The sequence below is a fragment of the Prunus mume genome, linkage group LG7 (assembly GCF_029339155.1).
Source record: "Prunus mume cultivar Tortuosa linkage group LG7, ASM2933915v1, whole genome shotgun sequence".
NCBI lineage: Eukaryota > Viridiplantae > Streptophyta > Magnoliopsida > Rosales > Rosaceae > Prunus > Prunus mume.
Genome location: NC_142704.1, coordinates 11,426,651 through 11,451,981, shown reverse-complemented (window position 1 = coordinate 11,451,981; position 25,331 = coordinate 11,426,651). Strand labels below are relative to the sequence as shown.

The 25,331-nt window shown below is 38.4% G+C and overlaps 4 protein-coding genes across 8 annotated transcripts; 3 read left to right on the top strand and 1 right to left on the bottom strand.

Annotated features, from left to right (window-relative positions):
* The first annotated feature begins 660 nt into the window (after positions 1-660).
* Positions 661-5,649, top strand: LOC103336597 (Serine/Threonine-kinase, putative (Protein of unknown function, DUF547)). 4 transcript variants are annotated; one of them, XM_089041087.1, is made up of 12 exons: positions 661-856; positions 1,432-1,484; positions 1,669-1,752; positions 1,847-1,907; positions 2,378-2,482; positions 2,752-3,027; positions 3,187-3,563; positions 3,767-3,866; positions 4,195-4,248; positions 4,340-4,426; positions 4,881-5,009; positions 5,143-5,649. In XM_089041087.1, exons 1-12 carry the CDS (start codon positions 806-808, stop codon positions 5,458-5,460), a joined length of 1,695 nt encoding a protein of 564 aa, XP_088897213.1. In that variant the 5' UTR covers positions 661-805; the 3' UTR covers positions 5,461-5,649. The 4 variants fall into 4 exon arrangements, with proteins under 4 accessions (XP_088897213.1, XP_008237878.1, XP_088897214.1 ...); XM_008239656.3 differs by having other exon boundaries at positions 762-856; positions 1,625-1,752; XM_089041088.1 differs by lacking the exon at positions 661-856 and adding an exon at positions 937-1,304.
* A 148-nt stretch (positions 5,650-5,797) lies between these two features.
* LOC103336596 (AP-1 complex subunit sigma-2-like) lies at positions 5,798-8,382 on the top strand. The gene is made up of 7 exons (XM_008239655.3): positions 5,798-6,453; positions 6,632-6,718; positions 7,122-7,213; positions 7,354-7,462; positions 7,578-7,613; positions 7,695-7,781; positions 7,979-8,382. The coding sequence occupies exons 1-7, from the start codon at positions 6,451-6,453 to the stop codon at positions 8,048-8,050; spliced, it is 486 nt and encodes a 161-aa protein (XP_008237877.2). The 5' UTR covers positions 5,798-6,450; the 3' UTR covers positions 8,051-8,382.
* A 3,655-nt stretch (positions 8,383-12,037) lies between these two features.
* On the top strand, positions 12,038-20,536 carry LOC103336595 (Tetratricopeptide repeat (TPR)-like superfamily protein). Of its 2 annotated transcripts, XM_008239653.3 has the most exons (20): positions 12,038-12,287; positions 12,402-12,485; positions 12,646-13,065; positions 13,169-13,219; positions 13,395-13,487; positions 13,891-14,031; positions 14,113-14,193; positions 14,425-14,672; positions 14,757-14,928; positions 15,361-15,476; positions 15,577-15,634; positions 15,891-15,956; positions 16,106-16,318; positions 16,477-16,528; positions 16,853-17,226; positions 17,335-17,429; positions 17,920-18,159; positions 18,532-19,175; positions 19,524-19,727; positions 19,991-20,536. In XM_008239653.3, exons 1-20 carry the CDS (start codon positions 12,276-12,278, stop codon positions 20,167-20,169), a joined length of 3,543 nt encoding a protein of 1,180 aa, XP_008237875.2. In that variant the 5' UTR covers positions 12,038-12,275; the 3' UTR covers positions 20,170-20,536. The 2 variants fall into 2 exon arrangements, with proteins under 2 accessions (XP_008237875.2, XP_088911851.1); XM_089055725.1 differs by lacking the exons at positions 12,038-12,287; positions 12,402-12,485; positions 12,646-13,065; positions 13,169-13,219 and having other exon boundaries at positions 13,405-13,509.
* A 114-nt stretch (positions 20,537-20,650) lies between these two features.
* LYK5 (Protein kinase superfamily protein) lies at positions 20,651-22,902 on the bottom strand. The gene has a single exon (XM_008239652.3). The coding sequence runs from the start codon at positions 22,810-22,812 to the stop codon at positions 20,803-20,805; it is 2,010 nt and encodes a 669-aa protein (XP_008237874.2). The 5' UTR covers positions 22,813-22,902; the 3' UTR covers positions 20,651-20,802.
* Between the last annotated feature and the right edge of the window lie 2,429 nt (positions 22,903-25,331).

Here is a 25,331-nt window from a genome sequence, read left to right as displayed (position 1 = left end):
TTTACCGGTGAACTAATGAAAAGGTTGTCGCGCAATTCATGTACTTAGATTTTATGGAAGTAATTGTTGACATAAATTGTATTGAGGTGCCATAATTGAAAAGAGATGTCTTAATCTAAAGCTCCATTTGATTCGCAGATTGAACTTCCTGTACAATTTTGCCTTAACTGCGCGAAAGAATTGATGCTATCAAAAAGGTCCACGTGCATTTAATGTTGAAATGAGAAACAGCTGTAATGCTTCGTGTACTTTGCTTACCAAAGAAGACACTAGATGGACTTTGTTGCTAGGTAGCTAGCTTTATTATTATTAGAAAAGACGGTCCAATGCAATGACATCATTATTAGAATTTTTAAAGGTAGGCCGTTAATATTTATATTAGACTATAATAATAATAATAATAGTGTGATTTAACTTTGGGTGGTACTGGTAGATGAGATTATGATTATATTATAAGCAGTTGAGTTGTTAATTATCATATACTAATGTTTAATTTGTTAGGATAGCATAAGCAGGTGGTTCACTGGAATCAATATTGTTTAGTTTGTTTGGTATGTGATGTGATGATGCAATGCAAGAGCAGAAGCAACTGGTCTGGGGCTCTGGGGCTCTGGGGCTCTGGGGCTCTGGTGGTCTGGCGGGGGAAGGGGGACGGTGGAGTTGGCAGAACCAGAACACCTACTCCTCTTCAGCGCCAGTGTCCTAATCATAACTGTTTTTGTTTTACCAGCACTCTCCTCTTCCGCCACCTAATTAGCAATTATAACTGTGTCTTTGTGTCTTGAAAAACTCGTGTGAACATGACATGTGGGGATTGACTGGAGCAAAACAAGCGATATCTTTCTCCAGTGTGTCGGTAATTCTTTTTCTTTTATATTTATTTATAAATAATAATTAGTTATATAATCATATCTCTAAAGAGATAGTAAATAAATAAATAAATAATCGTTGCTGCTCATGATTCGTTATTATTATTATTCGTATGTCACCAAGAAAAGGAATCATGATGATATTCAATGTTCATCATTATTGTTGTTTTGTGTTGCCCTGTTCAACCCGTCTCCGTGGGTTGTCGTCCCGGCCGGTCCCACAATCTCATTCATTCTTTACTAATTTAATGCTCTTCCCTTCCCTTCCCTCCCCTTCCCTTATGCTCATAGATCCCACTCCCCGCCATATCTTCTGGTGTGGTGGATCATCTAATTTTTTATTTTTTATTTAGTCCGTGGAGTGGAAGGTTTTGTTGTCTACTTGTTTATTTTTAGGCTACTCAATCTCGTGCAATGTGGGCTTGTTGACTACTTGTTCGTTTCTTCTTCATCTTCGTCTTCTTCATTTTCATTTTTTTTTTCTATAAGATACAAAGAAAAAGAAATGATGATGATATACGCAAGAGCTCAAGTTTAATTATATATATTTCTGGAAATACAGGTCCTTTCTTACTTGGGTTTCAAGTGTCCAGCACCACTTCACCAGGAGACCAGGTAATTTTATTAATTGACTAATGCTGCTCCACTTTCCAATTCATTGTCCAATTTGTAATCTCATTCTCCAATTTTGCCCTCTCTTTCTTCTAAATTTGTTGCCTTTTTTATGCTAACTAGTCTCTCTCTCCCTCTCTCAGATTCTTAATCAGAAAGACTTGTTTCTTTTCATACTCTGTAACAGACGGAGACAGAAGATGCTGGCTGTGAATTGCAGCTCTTCCTCTTCCACTTGTCCTCCTCCTCCTCCATTGGGCTCCCATTTAAGGTAAAACAAAATTGCAGGATTTTAAAGGTTTGATTGAGTCTTTTCTGTTCTGGAATTAATTAATTAATGTTGGTTTGGTTTGGTGAAATTGCAGCGGACCTGACAATGGGGTTCTAGTTAACATGTCACCTACACTTTTCTCCTACTTCAACCCTGTAAGTAGCGCTATTTCCCTTGCAGTTTAGGTGATTCATCTGATGCTTGTGATTCTTTCTATTAACATTGTTTAATCATAAGTTTGCTTCAATTTGGGAGAAGGGGTTCCAACTCAGTTCCCCTCCTTCTCAATTTAGTTTGGTTTGAGAAATTTGGATTTTAAGACATAGGTTCATTTCATGGATTCTAGTTAAAGCACTAGCTAGAGCACTTACGTACAAGATAAAAGCTCCCAAACTGGAGAAAATAGTAAATTGCGACACGAGTCCAAGATTTCATGCTTTATATTATTTATTGAATTCAATTGATTCAGCACACCATGTTTAGGATATGAAGGGCTTGAAAATAGGCTATATCACTAAAGAATGACCATAACCAAAAATAAACGGGGAAAAGAAAGAGTAGGCATTCATGGTTGATCTTGGCCTCTAGAGCAATACTGAGACATTCTTTATATCTTTTGACACAGATTGTACAGTTGGATAGGACTTTACCTAACAAGGATTCCCTTTGTTGTGACTCCGAGGAGGCACAGGGTTGTACTATCATCAACTCTTTTGCTTCAACACCAAAGGTTGGTTTGTTTGTTTGTTTGTATTTTTTTTTTTGTACACGTCTCTGTTGGCTGTAGTGAATTTCAGCAGAGCAATTTACTTTCTCTCTGCAGTGATTTTTTACTCCAACTACCATTCCCAAGTCATTCCTGACACCTTTTAGTTTTCCTTTTGTTTCAAATATAATGCATTCATATTCTAACAAATGTTGTTATTGTGCTTTAATTTTTACATTCGGCATTAGTTTGTTTGTTTTGATTTGTATTTGGGCGTTTCGGCTCTGAAACAGTCTTCCATGGAGCTGAAGGAGGAGATAGCCACGCTTGAGCTTGAAATTATGCATTTAGAACGTCATCTGCTTTCACTATATAGAACAGCTTTTCAAGGATGTGCCTTGCCGAGTACCCCAGAAAGCCATTTACAATTTAAGACAGGACACTCCAAATTGGAGCTGCAAGTGCACAGAGGTGGAGTGGTCCATCATGATCAAACTTCCCCTGCACATCGCCGGGTCAGCTCAGATAATCGGAATAGTGCCACTAGCATAAAAGCCTCATCTATCTGGGTAAATTGCCTGCTAATCTAGATTAGATTTAGATATTAATTTGTTCATACACATTTAAAATTACTTTTTTGAGGGGCTAAAGGGGAGTTTACTTTATTGTGCCTATTTATTTTCTCCCTAGCTATAATTTGTTTATAATTAAAATTTATGCATTTGCAGGACCGGAAAATTAATTCTCGTCATCGCAGCCTAGCTGATCATCTTGGTGAGACTCACAATGATAGTACCCTTAATACTCCGGATAGACTTTCTGAAGATATTGTAAGATGCATCTCTTCTATATACTGCAAACTTGCCAATCCCCAAACCCACACATGCCTGTCAGCGTCGCCTGCTTCCTCCTTGTCCTCCTCAAGTATATTTTCTTCTAAGAATCCTTGTGATAGTTGGAGTCCACATTGCAATGAGGATGCTACAATGCATCATCAAGGGTTGAAAGAAAACAGTGGACCCTATGCCACAATGATAGAAGTTTTGAAGATATGTTTAGACGATGACAGCTTCAATTATGCTGCTATGATGCTGCAAAATTTCAGGTTGCGCACATGTACCTCAATATGAATTTTTTTTTTTTTTCCTTATGATAAATCTAGGTTGGTATAACCTCAAAATTTTTTGTTGGTTTGATCATTAGAAAATAAGAAAAAAGAAAAGGGGAAAAATATAATTTGTGGTTGTGATTTCATAACTTCTTTATATTTGTGATTCTTCAAATGTGACATGCTTCAATGCTCTATAGGTCATTGGTGAGAAGTCTAGAGAAGGTTGATGTCCTAAAGATGAAGCGTGAGGAGAAGCTTGTGTTCTGGATTAACATTCACAATGCCTTGGTGATGCATGTATGGCTCCAGATGTTCAAACTATAAACCTTTTTTTTTTCTTTCCATTATATCTTTCTCTGTACAATAAAACTTTAGTTCATAACTTCATATTGAAAACTTTTACTCTGAAGTTGACTTGTTCTATAGGCATATGGTTATCAAAAAAGGGGATATTCTAGTAACACAATAATTACTTTTCTAAGAGATAGGTTTATGTGAAATGTCAAGAAAGTCATGGTATTTGCTTAACTATTCAAAGAATATTACATAATGATAAAAACTGTACGAATATATTCTTCATAGGTGTAAATGCACGTCTGGTGAGGCTTATGACATTTCTTTGCAGGCATACCTGGCATATGGAACTCACAGCCGTGTGAAAAGTACTTCAATTTTAAAGGTAAAAGTCCCATCCTATAGTATACTGTGATTAAAATGATATATGGGACTCACCAGTAAACACACTTGTGTCCTTTAAATCCCATTTTCAGGCAGCATACAATATAGGTGGACATTGCATAAATGCGTATGTCATACAGAGCTCCATATTAGGAATTCGAGCACACCACTCGGCACGGGTATGCACTGTTTTCTGAAACCCTACTTACCTCATATGGTCTGCGTGCTTTATGAATCTCAACACATCCTGTAAGCCAATCTTGAGATTTTATGACTGCTAGTTGAGTAGTATTGAACAAGTTTTGGTGATTCTATGCTCTTGAAAAAATTAGGCCTCTGAGCTAGAATTAGTCTGCAACACCATTGTGAACAAAGGGCCAAGAAACTCTAAAATTACCTGCCTATTAATATCCTTACTGAGTGTTTGAGCATCCTCATTTTGGAGGTGCTTTTTGTTATCCTTATGGATAACTGAATAGCATGCCATTATCCTCAAGGAGCTTTCAATTATTATATGTCGAGTAACCATCATTTAAAGCTAATTGGATGCCTATCCAGCATTTCACAATTTCATCGGCCATGCTGGGAACAGTTTCACTTTATAATGCATTTCTTCATACTATGTAAATGCAGTGGCTACAAACGTTGTTCCATTCAGGAAGGAAGTTGAAGACCGGGAGCATTAGACATGCATACGCGTTAGAATACCCTGAGCCACTAGTCCATTTTGCTCTATGTTCAGGGGCGTACTCTGACCCGGCGGTATCAGTTTTCTCATGTTGAAACTATTTTTCAGTGACATTTGTATTTAAATCTATGCCTAGAAATAGTTGTGGCCTTTTCTATGCATCTGTTTCTAGCTTTGTCTGAAGTTGTGCCGCTTTACTGGATGCAGGTTCGAGCGTACAGAGCGAAGAGCATATTTCAGGACCTGAAACTTGCTAAAAAAGAATTCATTCAAGCTAATGTCTATATGTACAAGGAGACAAAGCTTTTCCTCCCAAAAATTCTTTACTACTTTGCAAAAGACATGTCACTGGGTATGCTAGGGCTCTTGGAGGAAATAAATGATTGTCTCTCAGACATTCAAAAGAACGCTATCAGAAGCTGCGTGGCAGGAAAGCTTGACAAGTACATACAATGGCTACCTCAAAGTTCAACCTTTCGGTATGTAATCCATGAGGAATTAGCCAACGTAAAATTAACTTTCTAATTCTTCAGTGTGGTTAGAGAGGAGCAAGGAAGTGTTTGTTTCTGATAGGAGCCACAAATAAAGGGCAAATGTTAATCTGTACAGAGTTGGATTGAGGAAATTAAGTACAGAATATTCTTCACCATCCACTTAAATTGAATCACGTTGTTCTAAATAAAGTTTTCTAAGAATGCCTTGTGGTTTTGGATATCCTTTTGGATTTTGGGCAGAATCATGCAGCAAAAACCAATAACCAACTATTTCCAAGGACCGAAAGAACCTCTCCATCCTTCCAGAGATTGTTGTGGACTGGAGAGGAGAGGGTTGTGGTTGCTGCTGTTGACTGGCATTCGCTGGTGAATCATGGTTGAAAATAGTTTTTCAGACTCGTCTATGGACAATGATTCTTACAAAGTAAACTTATAAAAGTGTTGATAAAGTTAAAGCAAAGGGCTTGTAGCTCAAGTAGTTAAAAGCATTTACTTATTTACCCGAGGTCCTAGGTTTGATTCTCTGTCCTCAATATCGTTTGTATTAAAAAAGAAAAAAAAAGGGTGATGCTATGGAGACGACATTATTAGACAACCTTGTAAACCAAACTCTCTAATAAAGGTGAAACCTATCAATACAATGTGTCTCACCTCTATTATAAATGCGGTGCCTCACCTCTATTATAAATGCGGTATCCCTAGAATTTTCCAAAAAGCAAAAAAGTTATACGATTATAAATGTTGGAGTTAGCCAGCCTGTGTAATACTAATATCCAATATATGGTTGCAGCATTCTTCTCTGTGCACTCCGTTGAATCGGCCGACTCTTTGAATCCAAATTTGTAGCACAACGGCCCCCGTCCGTCAGTTACGTTTACCCTGACCCTGAGTGTGTCTAGTCTAACATAACATCTCATGTATAATAAATAATATATATATATATAATTAAACTTGCTAATTAAGATTATTTACACAAAACAAGAGCATCAAAAGGAAGAGTACGCTTGCTTCTTCATTAGCAATGGTAATTTCGTCTGTTCATTTCTGTTTACTGGATCTCAAACATTTTCATTGCTACGCTACGCATGATTTCTTTAACCAATTAATCCGTCTATAATATTATTATTTTCTCAAAAGCATTTGCTTTAATCCATATGGATAAGTAGTTTAACAGCTTCGATCCGCTTTTTGAATTGTTCCAGATTCATTTTGTCATTCTTGTTAGTCGACAAGGAAAAGTGAGGCTGACCAAATGGTTTTCACCCTATTCCCAGAAGGAACGATCTAAGGTACCAGTCACTTTACTTCCAACGATGTCTCCTTATGAAATTAGATACACTTTTTCTTAGTTTGCAAGTGGGCAATTCTTATCTCGGCGTTTTCAGCTAACTAGAAATACTTCTGGATGGGAAATGACGTAGACTTGGATGGGAAATGATTGTCTAAACCACGGCGGTCGCCTAGACGTTGGTTTTAGAACTTAAACCACGACGCGGCCGGAAAAACAAAATGTTAAAAGCACTTGTAGGTGGTAAAATTGGCTATAAGATTCTTAAACAGGTCATTGTATCGTCAATCCTACATGTTGTGTGACGGTGTTGGCATAGATTTTGTATTTATCTTGGTGTGGAAATGTTGTTGCTTATATATAATGCATTGCTTATGCAAACATGCAAACTCTGTGAGAAAAAGGTAATGCGGGAACTGAGTGGCATAATACTCAATCGGGGCCCCAAGTTGTGCAACTTTGTGGAGTGGAGGGGGTTTAAAGTTGTGTATAAAAGGTACAAGATTACGGTTTTTCCCAGCTACTCACACATTTAATTAGTCCTTAATTAATTTACAAATCAAAGCTGCACATTGTAATATTGTTCTTGAAGATTCATAATTGTTTTGTTTTTTTCCTGCGGATTATCATGCTCAGATATGCCAGCCTCTATTTCTGCATGTGTGTTGACCAGAACGATAACGAACTGGAGACCCTTGAAATAATTCACCATTATGTTGAGATACTGGATCGCTATTTCGGCAGCGTGAGCTTTATTAACTTTGCTCTTGCAACAAATAAAAGATTTTTTTATTATTAGTGATCTTGGGATGAATTCAATTGATTTAACTATGCCATGCTTAATTCTTCTTGTTAAATAGGTTTGTGAGCTAGACTTGATTTTTAACTTTCATAAGGTATTCCTTTTATCCTTCTTTATATCCCCTTTCATTGGCTTATGTATTTTCCAACTTTAATGGAGGTTGGTATATTTGCAGGCTTACTATATATTGGATGAGCTTCTGCTTGCTGGCGAGCTTCAAGAGTCTAGCAAGAGAACAGTTGGGCGGATGATAGCTACGCATGTATATACTATAACATTCCAATTTTCTCATATTACTGTGGATGTTTGGATGTTATTACCGTACAGATGTCATTGTAAACATAAAGGAAAGTAGGGAGAAATAATAAAAAATACATGGTGTATGCACAATAATAACGTCCAGACATTCGTAATATGTGTGTGTGTGTATTTTGATGACTCGGGTTTCATATATAACAGGATCGATTTGTGGAGGTTGCTAAAGAGGAGGCGAGTTCAATAGGCACTTTGATCGCACAAGTCCGCATGTAGGAGAGGAGATCGATTCATATGAAATGCACAAATATTGCTATGAGTTCTACATTAATTGATTAGAAATTCGGAACTGCATGCCCCAACCCTCCTTTGGCAATTACCGTTTGACAGATCCAAATGTTGCTTTTATATTATAGCTCCAACGCAGGAGACACAGTATTTAACCCGATCAGTTCAAAATCTCTCCCCCACTCCCCCTTTGGCCTCCTTACTACACATGCTGCTTTATATTCTCTTCTGCACTTGATTACTGTATAGTGACGAGAATAAAGGGGCACAACTTTGCATCATATCTTTAATTAAGCATTTTTTTTCACCTCTTCACATATGTACATAGAATAATTTTTATGGTTTTTTTATATATATAAATAAGTTCATTTTAGCATGACATATTATACAAAAACTCATGTAGAACCAATTAGAAAATGACAAGTGGTTACTTTTGGGGTTTTCTCTCTAAATAGGCTCCATAAGAATTTTTATATAATATATCATGTTAGAATGAACTTATTTATGCAAAGCCCAAAATTTTAAGTTAGAATGATGTAAACATCATCATTCCCAGGGTTTCCATTATTCACAGTAAGGATATTCTCATTTTTCTTACATCTAAGTGTCCTCTTATAACATAATTATATATATAGAGTGCTTCAACAACCGTCTATTTTTTAGGTATTATCATTTCTCCAAAAAATCACTTCACTGAAAATTTATTTGACCAATCAATTATGTGCGTCACTGATACTAAATTAATAAAATGGTGACATGTGGTTAACTATTTCGTTTAGTAGAGAAATTATAAAAAGCAATAATGTTAAATTTAACAAATAGTCGCCACCGCACAGGATATCCCACCACCGCCTACATTACCGTTGTTGCGCCACCTGCCACACCACCATGGTGCCCATCTCTCGACTATCTTAGCTTTCCACATTAATTAGAGGCCCAAGGCCATGAGAGCGGATCTTCAAGAGTTGTAATCTAAAAACAAGATAAACTCCTCCCACTTGAGAACTCTTGAAATTTTTTTTTTTGCGTGTAACATTTAATCTCAAAATTCAATACTATATCATCCATAAATCAACCAAAATACCTGCAGTTTCAAATTTTCTTATCGGATGGAGCACCCGAATATTCAAAAAGTAAGGATCTTGGCAGGCATATTGATGTAGAACAGCTAACATAGGCAATCGAGGAAGAACTGTGCAGTGACGTGTAAGCAAGGGCAAATCAAGTACGTGATGCTTAGTTTTCGCACCACCAATCAAAGTGCATGTAAACCTTTTAGTTAGCCCTTCCTCGAGGGCGTTCTTCTAGGCTTTGAAGAGCACACTTCCGTGGATCTTCTTTTCCTTGCACTTGGCACAGCGCGGTGCTACGGTCAGTGACTCTAATCCCCTGAAAAGGAAGACAAGCAGGGGTCATTGAAGAGGTGGTAATGGCTCCACCAACCACCCTCCAATGCCTAAGTCAGATTCTAAAGTACTGTACTCAAGTTTGGAGGGATTTCAACTTACCTATTTAGGTGAAAAGTACTCTTTTCCATATTAGGAGTGAAGGACCTCTTTTCCATCCTCTTCCAATATGGGAGTATTAGGCTTCTGATGATGTGGCATCTTCTGATTGGATGGCCGATGGAATCTCGGTGAGTATTTATGTCATCTTTGGATCATTGCGCGCTTTGGAGAGACACTCGGCGGGCCTTGCTCTTGACATTTAGGGTTGTTATCTCTATTTTCAAATTAAAAAACTTTGAGGTTTTCTCAATGCTAATGGATACCAAGCTTGACCCAAATGGTATACACTCTTATTGGGAGCACATTCAGTTGCATGTTTCAATTAGGTTAATGAGTTCTTTTTAATGTATACTACTTAAATCTTATTAACCACACATTTTGACATTTCTTCCGCAAGTGGAAAGTCCTGATAAGTGACTTTCATTTAATGTTTCTTACAAGATCATTTCTAAGATTTACCATAACAAATTAATCAAGGAGATTTATTGTGAATTATTATGGATCAGAAGACTCTTGACAGAATTAGGCTTCAAACTAGAAAAGCCAATTGAGTTGCATTGTGACAATTAGTCAACTATCGATATTGCTCATAATCCAATTCAACATGATCGAACCAAACATGTGGAGGTGGATAGACATTTCATCAAAGAAAAAATTGAGAAAAAGATCATCTGCCTACCATTCGTAAAATCAGAAGATCAACTGGCAGATCTTAACAAAAGCTTTTTGTGGAAGAGCATTTTATGACTCACTTACCAAATTAGGTATTGGTGATGTATATGCACCAACTTGAGGAGGAGTGTTGACGTAAGTCTCCTAATTAATCAAGAAGACTTATTTCCTTGATTAATTAAGGGATTGACTTTCCTATTTTATATAATTGAAAAAACATTGTATTATTAGGAGATACTATCCTAATTGATTACTGTATCTATTTCCTTGTAAAGTACTCATGTAAACTCCTATATATACTTCCTTATGAAGAAGAATACAACTTAACCTAAAGTATTCAAACCATATTCATATTTTAGCATCCAATTTGATAAGATCACCAATTTATATTTTCTCAACACTTCCCATATGGCTGAAATAGATTCGTCAAGGGCGACCAGTGGAGCTACTACTAATTGAATAATTCCTTTGTTTCTCAATAAACATGATTGGGTTTTAGCCAGTGCTTTAACCGTAGCCCTAAAACCTAAACATCCTTAAGTCCAAACACCAAACACGACAAGATGGTAGTGAAAGCAACAAAAACAACAACATAGATTAATTTTGATTTTGGCTTAACAATTTAAACAAAACTTCATCACAAATACATGTACAAAATTCATCATAAAGCAGCAATTAAAACCCTATTAATTATAATGAATGTGAATGATGAAATTGAGAAAAAATAACTGGAAGTACCTCATTCTTGTGGCTTTGCTTCAATTGATCAAAAAAGGAAAAACAGAAGAAGTTCGAATATAAGATAAGAACAATGGGAGGAGAGGGCGTGAACTTGAAGAGCAAGACTAAAGCATGAGCGAGCAGAATGAGATAGCATGAAATTAAATGAGGGTATTTTTGGAAGTATGAAAGTTTCATTAAACACGCAGTGCCTCCTCAATCTGATTTCCGCAAAATCAGAAAATGAAAGTAGGTCCACTCCTCAATTTGATTTCTCTCACAGCAATTTTTAACAAGTAAGTTTCACGTAGTTTACTAAACAGACTAGGCTTTCCAAATTTTTAAAAAATCACTTATCACCTCAAATAATCAAGGGACATTTTGAAAAATGCCAAAGGAGAGAGAAATATTTTTAAAAGAAGTCAAAATGGACAAAAATGCCCTTATTTATTTATGGATTTCCTAAGGAATCATTTACATTTGCATGTCTTTGGTTTGAAAGTTGAGGGGTTTTTATGTCTTTTTTGAATTTTTTTTGGCTTTTTCCAAAAGTGAAAGTTTTTGTATGGCTAAAACCTAAATTTACTAATAATGAATGCCAAATGGGCATTTAGTTTGACATTGCATTGCTATGAAAATAATTCTGTCAGAGAAATCAGCTGTGAGAGAAAGCAGTTTGGTGTTTGGTAAAATTTTTGCTAAAAGTGTTGTTGGTACTGATTCCTACATAATCAAAAAATGATTCACGCAAAATCATTAAACCCAACTCATCTTCAAACTCGATTCCCGTATAATCGTAAATTGAAAGACTTCATTACTGCTTTCCCTCATAGCTTTCTCTCACATCAATTTTTAATAATAAGTGATTTTCTTATAAGTTACCAAACAGGTTGGGCTTTCCAAATTTTTTTAAAAATCACTTATCACCCTAAATAAACAATGCCAAACAAGCACTAAATATCTAGTGAAAGAATAATGCTTTAATTGAGGATTAGATTTACGGATGGGCTAACACTGTAACTGTTGTCAGCATGGTTATTTTCACTATTTTTAAAAGGTAGGAACGAATATCTTAGGGCGTAAAGCCTAATTGACAAAGAAAACAAGGAAATAAGTAGTTAACCGAGAATCAGTTGTGTGCAGGCAAGAAGGTAGGAAAAGCCTGGAAGTGAAGCATCATATAGACTGGAGCGCTCGAGTCTGTATTTTCTCCCTATAGCTCGAAAATTGAAATTGATTTTCAAGTAAGCGGAGTCTAGGGTTTTGTACTTGGGTTTGGTCATTGAAGAAATTCGAAGACATTCCTAAATGCAATGCAAGAAACGGTCTCTTTCTTTACTATCCTCTCTCTCCTCTGCCTGTCTCTGGGTTGTGGCTCTACTGGAAATTTCAAATTTATTTACTAAAATGGAAAGTTGACTGAAATAGGGTTTTTGCAGGAACAAGAAAAGGAATGTGAGCTGCGACGCTTGGAGGGGTGTATAGAGGCCCATCCAGATGATCCCTCCCTTCGCTTCGAACTCGTGAGTAATCATCACTTAAACTTAATAATTACTTTTTCATTTTTTATATAGGAGAATTTGGATGATGATTTGCCTTTTGTTCTAGTTTGTTTGTTCATCTTCCAATCTTAATCAATAAGTCAGTAAAATAAGTCAGTAAATATTGATGAATAAATGTTAGGGAGTGTTGTTGTGGGAGGAGTGGGATGCCAAGGAAAAAGCGGCAGAACAATTCGTAGTAGCAGCGAAATTGAAGCCTGAGATTGAGAAGGGAGGGGCATTCAGATATCTAGGGATTTATTACGCAGGTCTAGACTCCCAGTCCCACAGCCAGAGAGCTCTTAAGTGCTTCCAGAAAGCCGTCTCTCTTAATCCTGATGACTCCCTCTCTGGGGAAGCCTTGTGTGATTTGTTGGACCAGCAAGGAAAGGAGAGCTTGGAGGTGGCTGTGTGCCGGGAGGCTTCCCAAAATTCCCCCAGGGCCTTTTGGGCTTTCCAAAGACTCGGTTACTTGCTACTCCATCAAAATAAATGCTCTGAAGCTGTCCACGGTCTTCAACATGCCATCCGAGGCTATCCTACCTCTCCACATCTCTGGGAGGTATCCCTATCAATGCACATTTGTTTTTTTTTACGCTAATTATCTTTCTTTCTGTTCTGCTTACTGGTGTACCTATCTCACTCTTCCTCAATTATTGTTTTAGGCTCTTGGCCTTGCCTACCAGCGACTAGGCAGGTTCACTGCTGCTCTCAAGGTTCCGTTCCCTTTATCTTTCTCTTCTTTTCCATTATTAAAGCAACCTTTGATTTTTTTTTCTTTGCCAAAGCATGATATTATCTGCTGTCTTCTGAATTTCAAATTGATACTTTTCCAGTTATATTCCTCTTTTAAATATAATTTTTATCATTGATATTACGCCATTCTAACAGTCTTATGGAAGAGCCATTGAATTGGAGGGTACAAGAATCTTTGCTTTGCTTGAAAGTGGAAACATCTTTTTGATGCTTGGTTCCTTTCGACAGGTCAGCTTTCGTTTTGTTCATGGTGATTCTCCAACCAACATTGTTTTATTTGTTTGTAATTGTCATCAACCACAATGTTGTAGCATTTATCTTGTATTTACATTTGTTCTTTTAATATAGGTATAGTTGATTTTTCAGCACTTACATGTTTTTTTAATTTTCTTTTGTACTTTTGAGTTGTGGTTCCTCTTTTTAGTCTACTTCTCTCAGAATTTTTGTACTAAAATGGGTTCAATTTTGTAATAGAGTTGGTGAGGAGCAATTAGTTGGACTTGCAGGTGTAGTTATGCTGATTGTTAGAACAGATTGTTTGCAGCATATAAGATTATACTGGAGTTTTCCCATAATATTTGAAGTGCTGTGTTATGAAATAGATCTCATGTGGCGGTGTTTCTATGTGAAGGGAGTTGAGGCATTTCAGCAAGCATTAGAGATTTCTCCCAAAAGTGTCTCTGCGCACTATGGGCTTGCTTCTGGGCTGCTGTGTTTGGCAAAGGAATGCAATAATTTGGGAGCATATAGATGGGGTGCTACAGTGCTAGAGGTAAATTGTCTTCGAGTGTTTAAAGATTTACAATTCAAGTTGTTGAAACGTTAAAAGATGAACAGTTTGATTTGATTTCAGGAGGCATCTAAAGTTGCCTGGATGTGTACTCAATTAGCTGGAAATATGTCATCTATTTGGAAGCTGCATGGTGATATACAAGTATGATCCTTTAACGATTCAGCTATGTTATGCTCATTTCTGTCCCTCAAAGAGATACTCATAGCAGAGTTATTCTTCAATCTTTCATGTTATTTTAGATTCTACTTAACTTTTTCTTGCATATGAATCTTCTTGTTATTAATTCATTGTATGTCAACCGTTCTATTTAAAACACAATAAATTTGACAGGAACCCAAAACTAATCTGAGATATGCTTTATCTCTGTGATAGCTTACTTATGCAAAATGTTATCCATGGATGGAGGAGGACCACAGTTTAGAGTTTGATGTGGAAGCCTTTGATAATTCCATCCTTTCATGGAAGCATACCTGCTGTTTGACTGCGAAAACTGCCAAGTGCTCTTATCAGCGAGCTTTGCACTTATCCCCATGGCAAGCTAATATATATGCTGACATAGCAGTAACTTCAGATCTCGTAGACTCTTTTGATAACAGTACTGGACATGAATTAAGTGCTTGGTATGATCTGATATACTCGTTTAATCATATTATTTAGCCGTGTATTTTTCTCTTAATTTAATGCCTTTTTTTTTTTTTTACCAGGCAGCCATCCGAGAAGATGGCTTTGGGAGCCCTGTTACTCGAGGGTGACAATTCTGAGTTTTGGGTAGCATTGGGATGTTTGTCTGATCATAATGCATTGAAACAACATGCTCTAATCAGGGGATTGCATTTGAATGTATCTCTAGCTGTTGCGTGGGCATACTTAGGGAAGGTACCATCCAATTACATAGATTTTTTTTCCTTTTCCTTTTAGTGTTTTCGTGGTCTTTCTGCGTGGGTTTTCTTTTACATGAATTTCAATTTTAATGGGAAATAAGGAAACATAAAAATTACTGAAAGTTTGTCTGTCATATTCACTGGAGAAATTTGGATTTTGTAGCGTGGTTGATTTTTTTATGTGTTTGCTAACATTTGTCGAGTTGGGTTTGAATATAGATTGGTTGAGCCTTGCCTTAGAGGGATTTGGCTATTGCTTGAATTACTAACTATTGCTTACCTATTTAATTGTGTCTATGAACATTTGCATGCCACTGGGTTGATCCATTATATAATTTAAACATCCAGAAGGCATTACTGATGTTTATTGGAAAAATTTAGCTTGCAAAATTTTCTTGTGTTGGCTGAGTTTTTGTTCTTCCTACAGCTGTACAGAAAACAAGGTGAGAAGCAATTTGCAAGGCAAGCATTTGATTGTGCTAGGAGTATAGATCCTTCACTCGCGTTACCATGGGCTGGCATGTCAGCTGATTTTCATGCAAGGTAAAATTTTTATTTATTTTGGATTTGTTTTTCAGTTCAGCTGATTTAATTTTTGTAGCTTTGCACTCAGCGTTACTAACAGTGAGTTGTACCTTCTTAGAGAGTCTGCAGCTGGAGAAGCTTATGAGAGCTGCTTACGAGCTGTGCAGATATTGCCTGTAATTTTCTATCTCCTGCCCCTTGTGTTATTCCGTCATGGTTTAAATAGGAAGGAATGTTAAATGTATTTATTACAATCCATTTAAACTGATGATCTATTCTATTTTGGTATTTTGAGATCTTATGACCACCTTTAGAGGTGACTTTTAATCCTTTCTATCTTCTTTCATATTATTGAACTTTGCTTTCTTATTTTTAACTCTAAATCTGAGTTCTTAATTTCTTATTCCTGTATTTTTAATTCTTTCTATGCAGCTTGCTGAATTCCAAATGGGTCTTGCAAAACTTGCTCTTGGTTCAGGGAATCTGTCATCTTCGCAGGTCTAGTCATGCCTATGTGATATTTGACCAATCGGAGTTATAGAAGTAGCACATGTTTTATTTTGTCTCCCTCTGTAAGAAGGGCCAGCAAGAGACATCCTTGTGTCAGTTTAATTTTCTAATGGTACTGCTACTTACCATTGCCGCAGGTCTTTGGAGCCATCAGACAGGCCATGCAGCGTGCACCTCACTATCCGGAATGCCATAATTTAACTGGGCTAGTCTATGAGGCACAATCCAATTATCAGTCTGCCGCTGCTTCTTATAGACTAGCACGCTGTGCAATCACCAATTTGTCAGGCTGTGGTAGAAAATCTCATATGACGGATATATCAATCAATTTGGCTCGATCACTTAGTAGGGTAACACTTATAATATCTTTTCAGTATCTGTTTTTGATCTGTAAGGGTGTAACCCTAATTATGTGTATACACACGCATACGATACATGTTATCCTAATGCAAGTGTTGCTTCATATTTCGTTAGAACATTTTCTGAAAAATGCTTCTCTGTGATGCAGGCAGGGAATGCTCTAGATGCTTTGCAGGAATGTGAAGATTTGAAGAAAGAAGGTTTGTATTAAGTATGCTTTCATATGACCTTATAACAAGGATGGATATAATGTATTAGTGGCTGTATGCTTTCTTATTCACATCAGACCAACATTTACTTATTATAGAGGATGTTTAGAGTTTTTACAAGTTGCCTTCAAGGATCTGTATTGTTGCTTCTGTTCATATGAATAATTTTGTGTCTGACTTAAAGAAGAGCGTGAAAAGGCTTTCTTAAGAGCATCCTTGGATGTGGTTGTGTTCGATTACATATTGAAAACTTGTAAAAAAAAAAAAAATGTCACTTTGTTGACTCTTTTTTTTCTGGTGTCCTCCATGTTTAAGGGTTGCTTGATGTGGAAGGTTTGCAAATATATGCTTTCTCCTTGTGGCAACTTGGTAAGACTGAACTGGCCCTCTCTGTGGCAAGAAATCTGGCAGTGAGTGTCTCTACAATGGAACAAACATCTGCAGCTGCCTCTGTTGTTTTTATCTGTAGATTCCTGTATCATATTTCTGGACTGGATTCGGCAATCAATAGCATTCTGAAGATGCCAAAGCAACTGTTTCAGAGTTCAAAGATCAGTTTCATAGTATCTGCTATTCATGCTCTAGATCGAAGTAATCGGCTTGAGTCTGTTGTGTCAAGCAGCCGTTACTATCTTAAATCTCATGAAGAGATAACTGGAATGCACTTTTTGATAGCACTTGGTAAACTAGTAAGTTTATTATTCCAGTAACCTCTCATGTTTGGTTGGGATTTGCTTGTTTATTTATGATTTTTGTATGATAAGTGATATTGCTATACTCTGGGTTGTTTTATGCAGATAAAACATGGATCAGAACACCGTTTGGGATATCAAAGTGGAATTGATCACCTTAGGAAAGCTCTTCACATGTATCCTAACAGTAGCTTGTTAAGGTATCTCCAACAATCAACCCCATGGTTGAAACCTGATTTCTGTATAACTGCTGACATTGCCAGCAGCAACAGCTGTAAAGGAATTAACTAACAGAATGACCACATATGGTATAGAGGTGTCTTAGTTTTAAGATTCTGGTGGTATTTTTGGTGGATTTCTTGTTCACTGATTGTACACATTAGTTTTTCTTTTATAATAAAATTGTTGTTTGTTATAAAAATTAAAAAGGGAAAAAAAAAGAAAAAAAGAAAAAAAAAAGAAGCATCTGAATTTTAGTGCAACTTATTGGATTGAAACAAGAGATTTTATTGGTCAAATCAAAACCTTCTGTATTTATTCTAGGCAGCTAGGTTGGCATTGTTATGGTTCACTGCCATCTAGTTTGTAGAATGATGCTTTTGGTGTCAACCTAAGCTTCTTAATGCCTTGCCACTTCTAGTTATTATTTTTAGTCTTCAAACATTCTTCTGACAAACTTTTTTGGAACAGGAACCTTCTTGCTTGTCTTTTGTTGTGCAGTGAAGAATGGAATGATACCCACATTGCAACTAGGTGTTGCAACATAGACACTACTAAGCCAAGTAAAGGCGGTTTAAAATCAGCATATGAAATTCTTGGTGCTGGAGCAGTCGCTTGCTATGCTGTTGGCAATTGCAGTCCTAAGTTCTCTTACCCAACATGCACATACCAGTGCCTGAATGAACCTGGAGCCATCCAGCAACTACAGAAGTATTGTAACTTATTCCTGCCTCTGAATTTGAATTCATTATATAACTTCTAAGTAAAAACTCTATGCCGCTTTTAGATTTTAAAGATCAATTTCTCCTCTAAGGAAAAAGAGAAAAAGAATAATCATTCCCTCCCTTTGCCTTTCATAGCCGTTGTCCTGTATGTTTTTTATATTGGCTACATAAAAACATGATGAATTAGACTATTGGTGTTTCTTTCCCGAAAGAAATTTGCCTGTTTTTGGAACAAAAAATATAATGGTGCTTTTTATTTTAATATGGGCTTATTGCTTATGCTTGTCTTTTCCATATTAAAGTTAACATGTTTTGCTTCCTAGTGAAAAGAATCACAGTTCTTGTCTTATATCCACAGATGTTTGCGCCGAGAACCATGGAACCAGAACATAAGATATCTGCTTGTTCTCAATTTACTGCAGAAGGCACGTGAAGAGAGATTTCCTTGCCATCTTTGTATTATACTTGAGCGGCTAATAAGTGTAGCTCTTTCTGATGAAGTTTATCATAATACGGGCATGCCTTATGAATATAAGAAATTCCAGCTTCTACTTTGTGCTTCTGAGATCTGTTTGCAACGTGGTAATCTAACTGGCTGTATCAACCATGCCAAAAACGCTTCATCGATTATGCTTCCCGATGATTATCTTTTCTTTGCACACTTGCTATTACTCCGTGCCTATGCCTTAGAATGTGATACTGTAAACCTTCAAAAAGAGTATATAAGATGCTTGGAGCTCAAGACAGATCATCATATTGGTTGGATATGTCTAAAGTTCATCGAATATCGTTATGAATTGCAAAGTGATTTGGATATTTTAGAGTCTAGCTTCAAAGAATGCTCAAAGGAGCGAATGAATTCATGGAATATGTGGAGGGCTCTATTCATTCTGGTGCAAGGCTTGATATCTATATGGAGCCAGGACATTATTTCTGCTGAACAGTTTTTTGCACAAGCTTGTTCATTGGCGGGTGATGAGAGCAGCCTCCTGCTTTGTCATGGTATTTGTTTGTTAATAGATGGGATTTTCTTTTTCCTCTTATAGGTCCTACTAATCATTAAATTTAAGACTCCATGCTTTAGTTAATTTTTTTTGGGGGTAATAGTGCTGTTGTTTAAATTTGGCATGACATGTTCCAACTAAATTAGATAGCCTAAAATTGGATAGACATCTTGTTTTCCGGTAAAAAGTATATATGATGGTTCTTACTACATATTCTACAAGTGGGTGCTAGATAGATTTGGTTTCCGGTCATTGTCTATGTATGCCTGATTTTGTACAATAGCAAGGGTGGTAGAAGTTTTGTATAACTCCTTTCGTGCAGTAATTAGATCATTGATGGGTCCAGGTGCCACCTGTATGGAGCTTTCTCGCCAGGGGTGTTCTTCGCAGTTTTTATCACTTGCTGTACGGAGTCTCACCAAAGCTCAAGAAGGTCCTCTCATTCCCTTACCGATTGTCTCAGCATTGCTAGCTCAAGCAGCTGGAAGTCTTGGTTCAAAAGAGAAGTGGGAGAAAAACCTCCGTCTTGAATGGCCTACTTGGCCTCAAGGTAGATATCTGTGCGACACATTGGTGTTCATGTCCTGATGATTTACTGTTTTTTTATTTAATTTTTTTTATAATCCAGCTAGAAATAAGCTACTGATGCAGCATCATTCACGTGCAAATCCGTTTTCATGCTGAATGGTAGAATTATGTGAAACCACTGAGAATTCCTTATTGGAGAAAACTGACCTCTTTCCCTAAGAGTGGCTGTCTGGTTTTATATGATGTATAGTCCATAATGTGTGGATGTTTTTAAATCTTTTGCAGAAATGAGGCCTGCAGAGCTGTTCTTTCAGATGCATTTGCTTGCAAGACAGACGAAAGCTAGTTCAGACTCTTCCAGAGTTGAGTTTTGTCAGAGTCCGGAGAAGTGGGTTCTTCGAGCAATTCACACGAACCCTTCTTGTATGAGATATTGGAAGGTTTTGCAGAAGCTCGTGGAATGAGTTGCAAACGGTGAAGATTGGGCATGCATTTTGTATCATGCTTTATATATAGTACGCCTCCTACTTCAGCTTAGCCTTGGTGTTTAAAATTTTTACTCAGCTAATTTTTCGTCGTTGTGCACCATATCGAGAGCTGCCTAATCCTAAATGCTCCCAGTTTTTCTGACTTTTGTACAATATGTCATCAAGCTGTCCTCAATTGTATGTAAATATGGAAAGTTTTTTGGGTAAGCTTGTTGCTACAGAGTTAGGTTAATTAAGTCATTACAGGAATAGCATCCTTTGTAGCATCAAATTAGATTTAGGAATTGTATTGATCATACTCATGCTCTACTAATACAGTTATTTTAATGATTTTTCTGAAGTAGATTGTGGCTGCTTTACCTGAAATATTTTTTTGCAGTTATCATTAACATGAAGCATGAAGCCACAAAATAGCGTTGCATGTACTGGTTTTATATAACTTAGCCCACTGATGCAATTTTGTAATCTCGACTTTATTCGATATCTTACGTTGAAAAAATGATGTGAAAATTCACAAGCAGCACCTCCATTCTAAGCAAATGATGTTCAAACTTACTTTGCTAAGATTACAAAAATTCTAGTTTTAGTGTGGTGATTGGAAATTATGGCCTATCTTCCAAGACTGACTGAGGTGGTTGAGTGTTGGAGCTCATCAGCATCGGATGGATCCCAGTCCAGTGTGGAGGAAAGAATCTTGGAGAGTGTGATCAAGGCTTCAGCCATGGTGGGGCGAGAGTTGATCTGAGTTGCAACGCAGCTTTTAGCCAACTGGGCCATGGAAAAAGCGAGATCCAAGGGGTACTCGCGCTTAAGAGAAGGATCCATAAAGCATACAAGTTTGTCTCTAACATGGTCTCCTTCCAACACCCCACTTATGGACGCAGATAGTAACAACTCTTGATCATCTCCTGAACCACCATTATTAGAGGCGGGAGCGGGAGCAGCAGCTTCTCTTCCAGATAAGAGCTCCAACAAGACGACCCCAAATGCAAAGACATCTAGTTTAGGAGTAATGACCCCGTTTTGGATGTACTCTGGCGGCATATAGCCATGAGTGCCCACCACATGTCTGGTGAGTTGGAGTTGGTCTTGATTGTGATTGTGACTCTGGGAGACGAGAAGGGGTCTTGCCAAGCCAAAATTGGAAAGCTTGGCCCTCAAGCTGGCATCCAAGAGGATGTTGCTGGTCTTCAAATTGTTGTGGATACAGGGAGGGTGGGTGAAGTTGTGGAGATAGTTGAGAGCATCAGCGACGTCGTGGGCAATCTGAACCCTCTGCTTCCATGACAGTGTAGTAGGAGAATGAAGGCAGTGGGAAAGAGAGCCAGAGGGAGCATACTCGTAGACAAGGTAGGTGTGTCCCTGGTGGACGCAGAAGCCAGAGAGCCTGATGATGTTGGAGTGGTTGATCCGCTTGAGGAGGTTGATCTCGTCTCCAGACTGTGAGACATCCCCTATCACCACCTTGATGGCGGCATCGTCCCCCTCAAAAGATCCTCTGAACACGGATCCTTGAATTCTGTTGGCTTCGCTGAAGAATTGGGTGGCCCTCTGCAGTTGCTCCAATTCGTAAAGGGTCAAGGACTCAACAGCATAGCCAAGCCCTCTAGAAGAAATGGTGTCGGATGAAGGTAGTGGCGAGGTTGACAAGTAGTCTGCGATCTTACCAGGTCCAGGTCCAGGTCCAGAAGAGACTTGTAGTTTGGAGTTGGGGGATTCCGTAGCCGCCGCCGATTGGTAATGTTGACGACGACGGCGGCGTAACAGGAGAAAGACCGTAATAACGAGGAGGAGGAGGCAAGCAGCTGCAACGCCGACACCCACTAAGATAGGTTTGTTGATTTTGCTGTTGTTGTTGTTGGAGTTTGGAGGTGGAGCGGCGGATGGAGAAGGAGGAGAAGAGCGTGGTTGCAGTTGAGCAGGGGTAGGTTGGGAAGTGAGAGGGAGCAGAAGTTGGGTAAAGGGATAGATGAGGTCGTTGGAAGATAGGCGATTGGCTTGGAGCAAGGTGGGTACGTCTAAACCGAAGCGTTGGGCGATGGTAGTAAGGTCGTCTCCCCAGGTGACCAGGTAAGAGAGGAGGAACTTGACCCCAGCGGCGGTCTGGTTGGCGGTGGGGCAAGCGCACCTCAGGGGGACTTGAAGAGTGAGGCCCACCGTGAGGTTAGTGTCGCGGAAGGGGTTGTGAGCCATGAGGGCCTGGCAGGTGGTGAGGCCCTGGTAGGTGTTGTTGGCCACTCCGAAGTAGGTATCGTCGGAGCTTTTGAGCACATAGGAGGCGTTGTGCTGGTAGTAAGAGGAGGAGCAAGAGCAGTTGACGGGCACGAGTATGAGCGTGTCCGTGGGAATGGGCTGAACATCGGAGATGTTGTTGGCTGCAGCGATGCGGGTGGGTTCGGAGCCCAGCAGGTAGGCGATGGAGGTCGGGGAGTTGTAATAAGGAGGGATGGAACGGAAGGTGAGGTAGGAGAGGCATGACGATGCGACGCCGTTGCAGACATAGCCGTCGGTGGTGTTGTAGTGGTTGTAGCAGTCGAGCTGTTTGTTGTCCACATAACTCTGCTGCCCTTGCACTTTAATCAAGATAAACACCACCACCACCACTACCATCCAATTCATCTTCAAAGGAATGGCTAAAGCTATAAACACAAACAAAATTCTTCATAATTTTCTGAGAGGCACCGTGAGGCCTCAATTATACAACCATTCAACGCGTCTTTAGTTGACCACTTGACAACCTTTATTTATTTATTTATTTTCATTTGACCTTAAAAGTCAGTCAGTCCACTCTTCAAACCCATCATTTTGATTTCTGCCAACCATTACCATTTTGGTTTCTTACTCCATCGTCATGAGACCATGCCCATGCGTACAAAATGGGCTCCTCCCTCCCTTTCCCTTGTGATTTTCTCACTTGAATATCTTCCAAATGTTCTTCAAATTTGATTTCACTTATTAAGGTATATAATGGTCTCTTAGAGCTAGGATTTAGATTTTAGCCCAAAATTTGATACTTAAAACCTAAAATCGAAGCGATTAACCAATCCACTAATCCAATATTTGAAACCTAAAATATAAGGTTAATTGTTGTTGAGGCCCAAAAAATTCAAGGCTAGGCCCAATCATATTCTCGGCCTAGTGCAACACCTTATTGAGTGGAAACCCGATTTGGGTATGCTAAAGTTCATCGTATGCTCTCGCACAAATCACGATCCACGTGCCATGTAAAGTAAATATGTAACCCATCACGCTAAGCGTTGTAACGAACTTGTAAAATGTACTAGCTCTATGAACTCATGCTTATTACCCCGTTAAAAGTCATTTTGACTCGACCATAGCCCTTTAACATGCAATGCCAAGAGCAAAACCCTTATTCTGCACCTAGCCATGCTACAAGCTTAAGTGAGCCTGCCACGAAAGGCCAAGGCTTCTTGAGTGGGTTGTGGTATAAATGGTTACTACAATTCATGAGGCCATTGATGAGCCAAAAAGTGGAAGTTTTGAGGCTTGGGAGTCCTAAAACGCGAGCCCATTTCTTGAGCCCAAATATGTGGGTAAGCATAAAAGAGAGGAAAAATAGCCCATCACCTCAGAAAAGATAGCCCATCCCCTTAGTAAATTAGCCCATCACCTTAAGGAGTGGCTCAAGCAACTTAGAAAATATTTGAAAGTCTCCAGCACATGGCCAGAGACAAAACCACGACAGACCATTTGAAAAAACCAAAGGATACTTGCATGTGCAGGTTGCTAGGAGCAAAACACCCTTCAGATCAACACTATTAGCCATTTTTTCCCCCTACCAGCTCTTGCCATAAAATAAGGGAGGAAAGAAGGAGAGAGTATAACATCCCACATCAACCAACAGAGAGGGGGTGATGTGCCTTATATGTACATGTCCGCCTCTATCTAGCACAAAACCTTTTAGGAGCTCACTAACTTTGGAGTCATGGGAACTCTGAAGTTAAGCGAGTTGGGGTTAGAGCAATCTCAGGATGGGTGACCCACTAGGAAGTTGCTCTTGAGTTCTCGAAACAAAACTGCGAAGGCGAGAGGGCCCAAAAAGGACAATATCGTGCTATGGCGGAGCCGATCTCGGGATGTGACAGAGAGTGATTGCCATAGGGACAGCTGCGGAAAGACTCTAGAGCTCCCCAAAATCTTGTCTCTGTGTATTTGGATTAAAGAGATTTCACAAAATAGGGATGAATCAAAGGAAGAGAATAGGAATTAAGGGGGAGACTTAGCAGATTTGGGAAAAACCAACTAGGGTTTCTTGGGAAGAAGGAGCTTTCAACGCCTATAAAAAGGGGCATCTCCTACCTATCATTTGAACCACATCCAGAGAAAGCAAGCATCCTCTCTCACTACTGGAACTCTTCAATTTCGAGCTTTGTTATTCCATTTCTTCCATTTTTCTCTTCTGGCAAAACACTTAAGAGTGTGACGAAGCTTTCGTCAAGCCGTTGGAAGATTTGCTCAAGCCACCCATTCTTTCACCCTCATCTTTTCCTATCTTCCCTCAACAAATCCTTTCAAAACTCCCTCTTCCCTTACTTTGAACCCCTGTTTCTCATAAGAAATCCAAGACTTCTCTCTCTAATGCTAAACTCATGAATGCTCAGTTTCCATGCCGCAAGCTTCTCAAGCTAAGCCAAAGTATTTATTTGTAAGCAACTATTAATTTTGTTGGTGAAGGAAACCAATGTGTTTCCTAAGGCTTCATGAACACTTCGAAACACTCTTGGGGCCTAATTCTTGAACTCAGACACAGGGGCAACTCCACCCATTTGCTCTTTACAACAGTCTAGGCTCATCTGTAGCTATTGAAACAAAAAAGCCCCTATAATCGTTTTATTAGTCCTTGAACTTAGAACTAATTTGCATTTGAGTCCCTCAATCTCCAAAATCGTTCCCGTGGTCATTTAACTTCACTTTTGTTAGAACAAATGGTCCTACCATCAATTTTGTTAACTTTTTCTGTTAAATACAAGGGTAAAATGATATTTTATATTAAAAAAAACTTTAAAATAACAATATTTTTTATATAAAAAAATAAAGTTTGTGGGGAGTAGAAATCGAGATAGAGGGGGAGAGAGAGAGTTTAATTTTAATTTTATAAATTTTATAATTTTTTATTC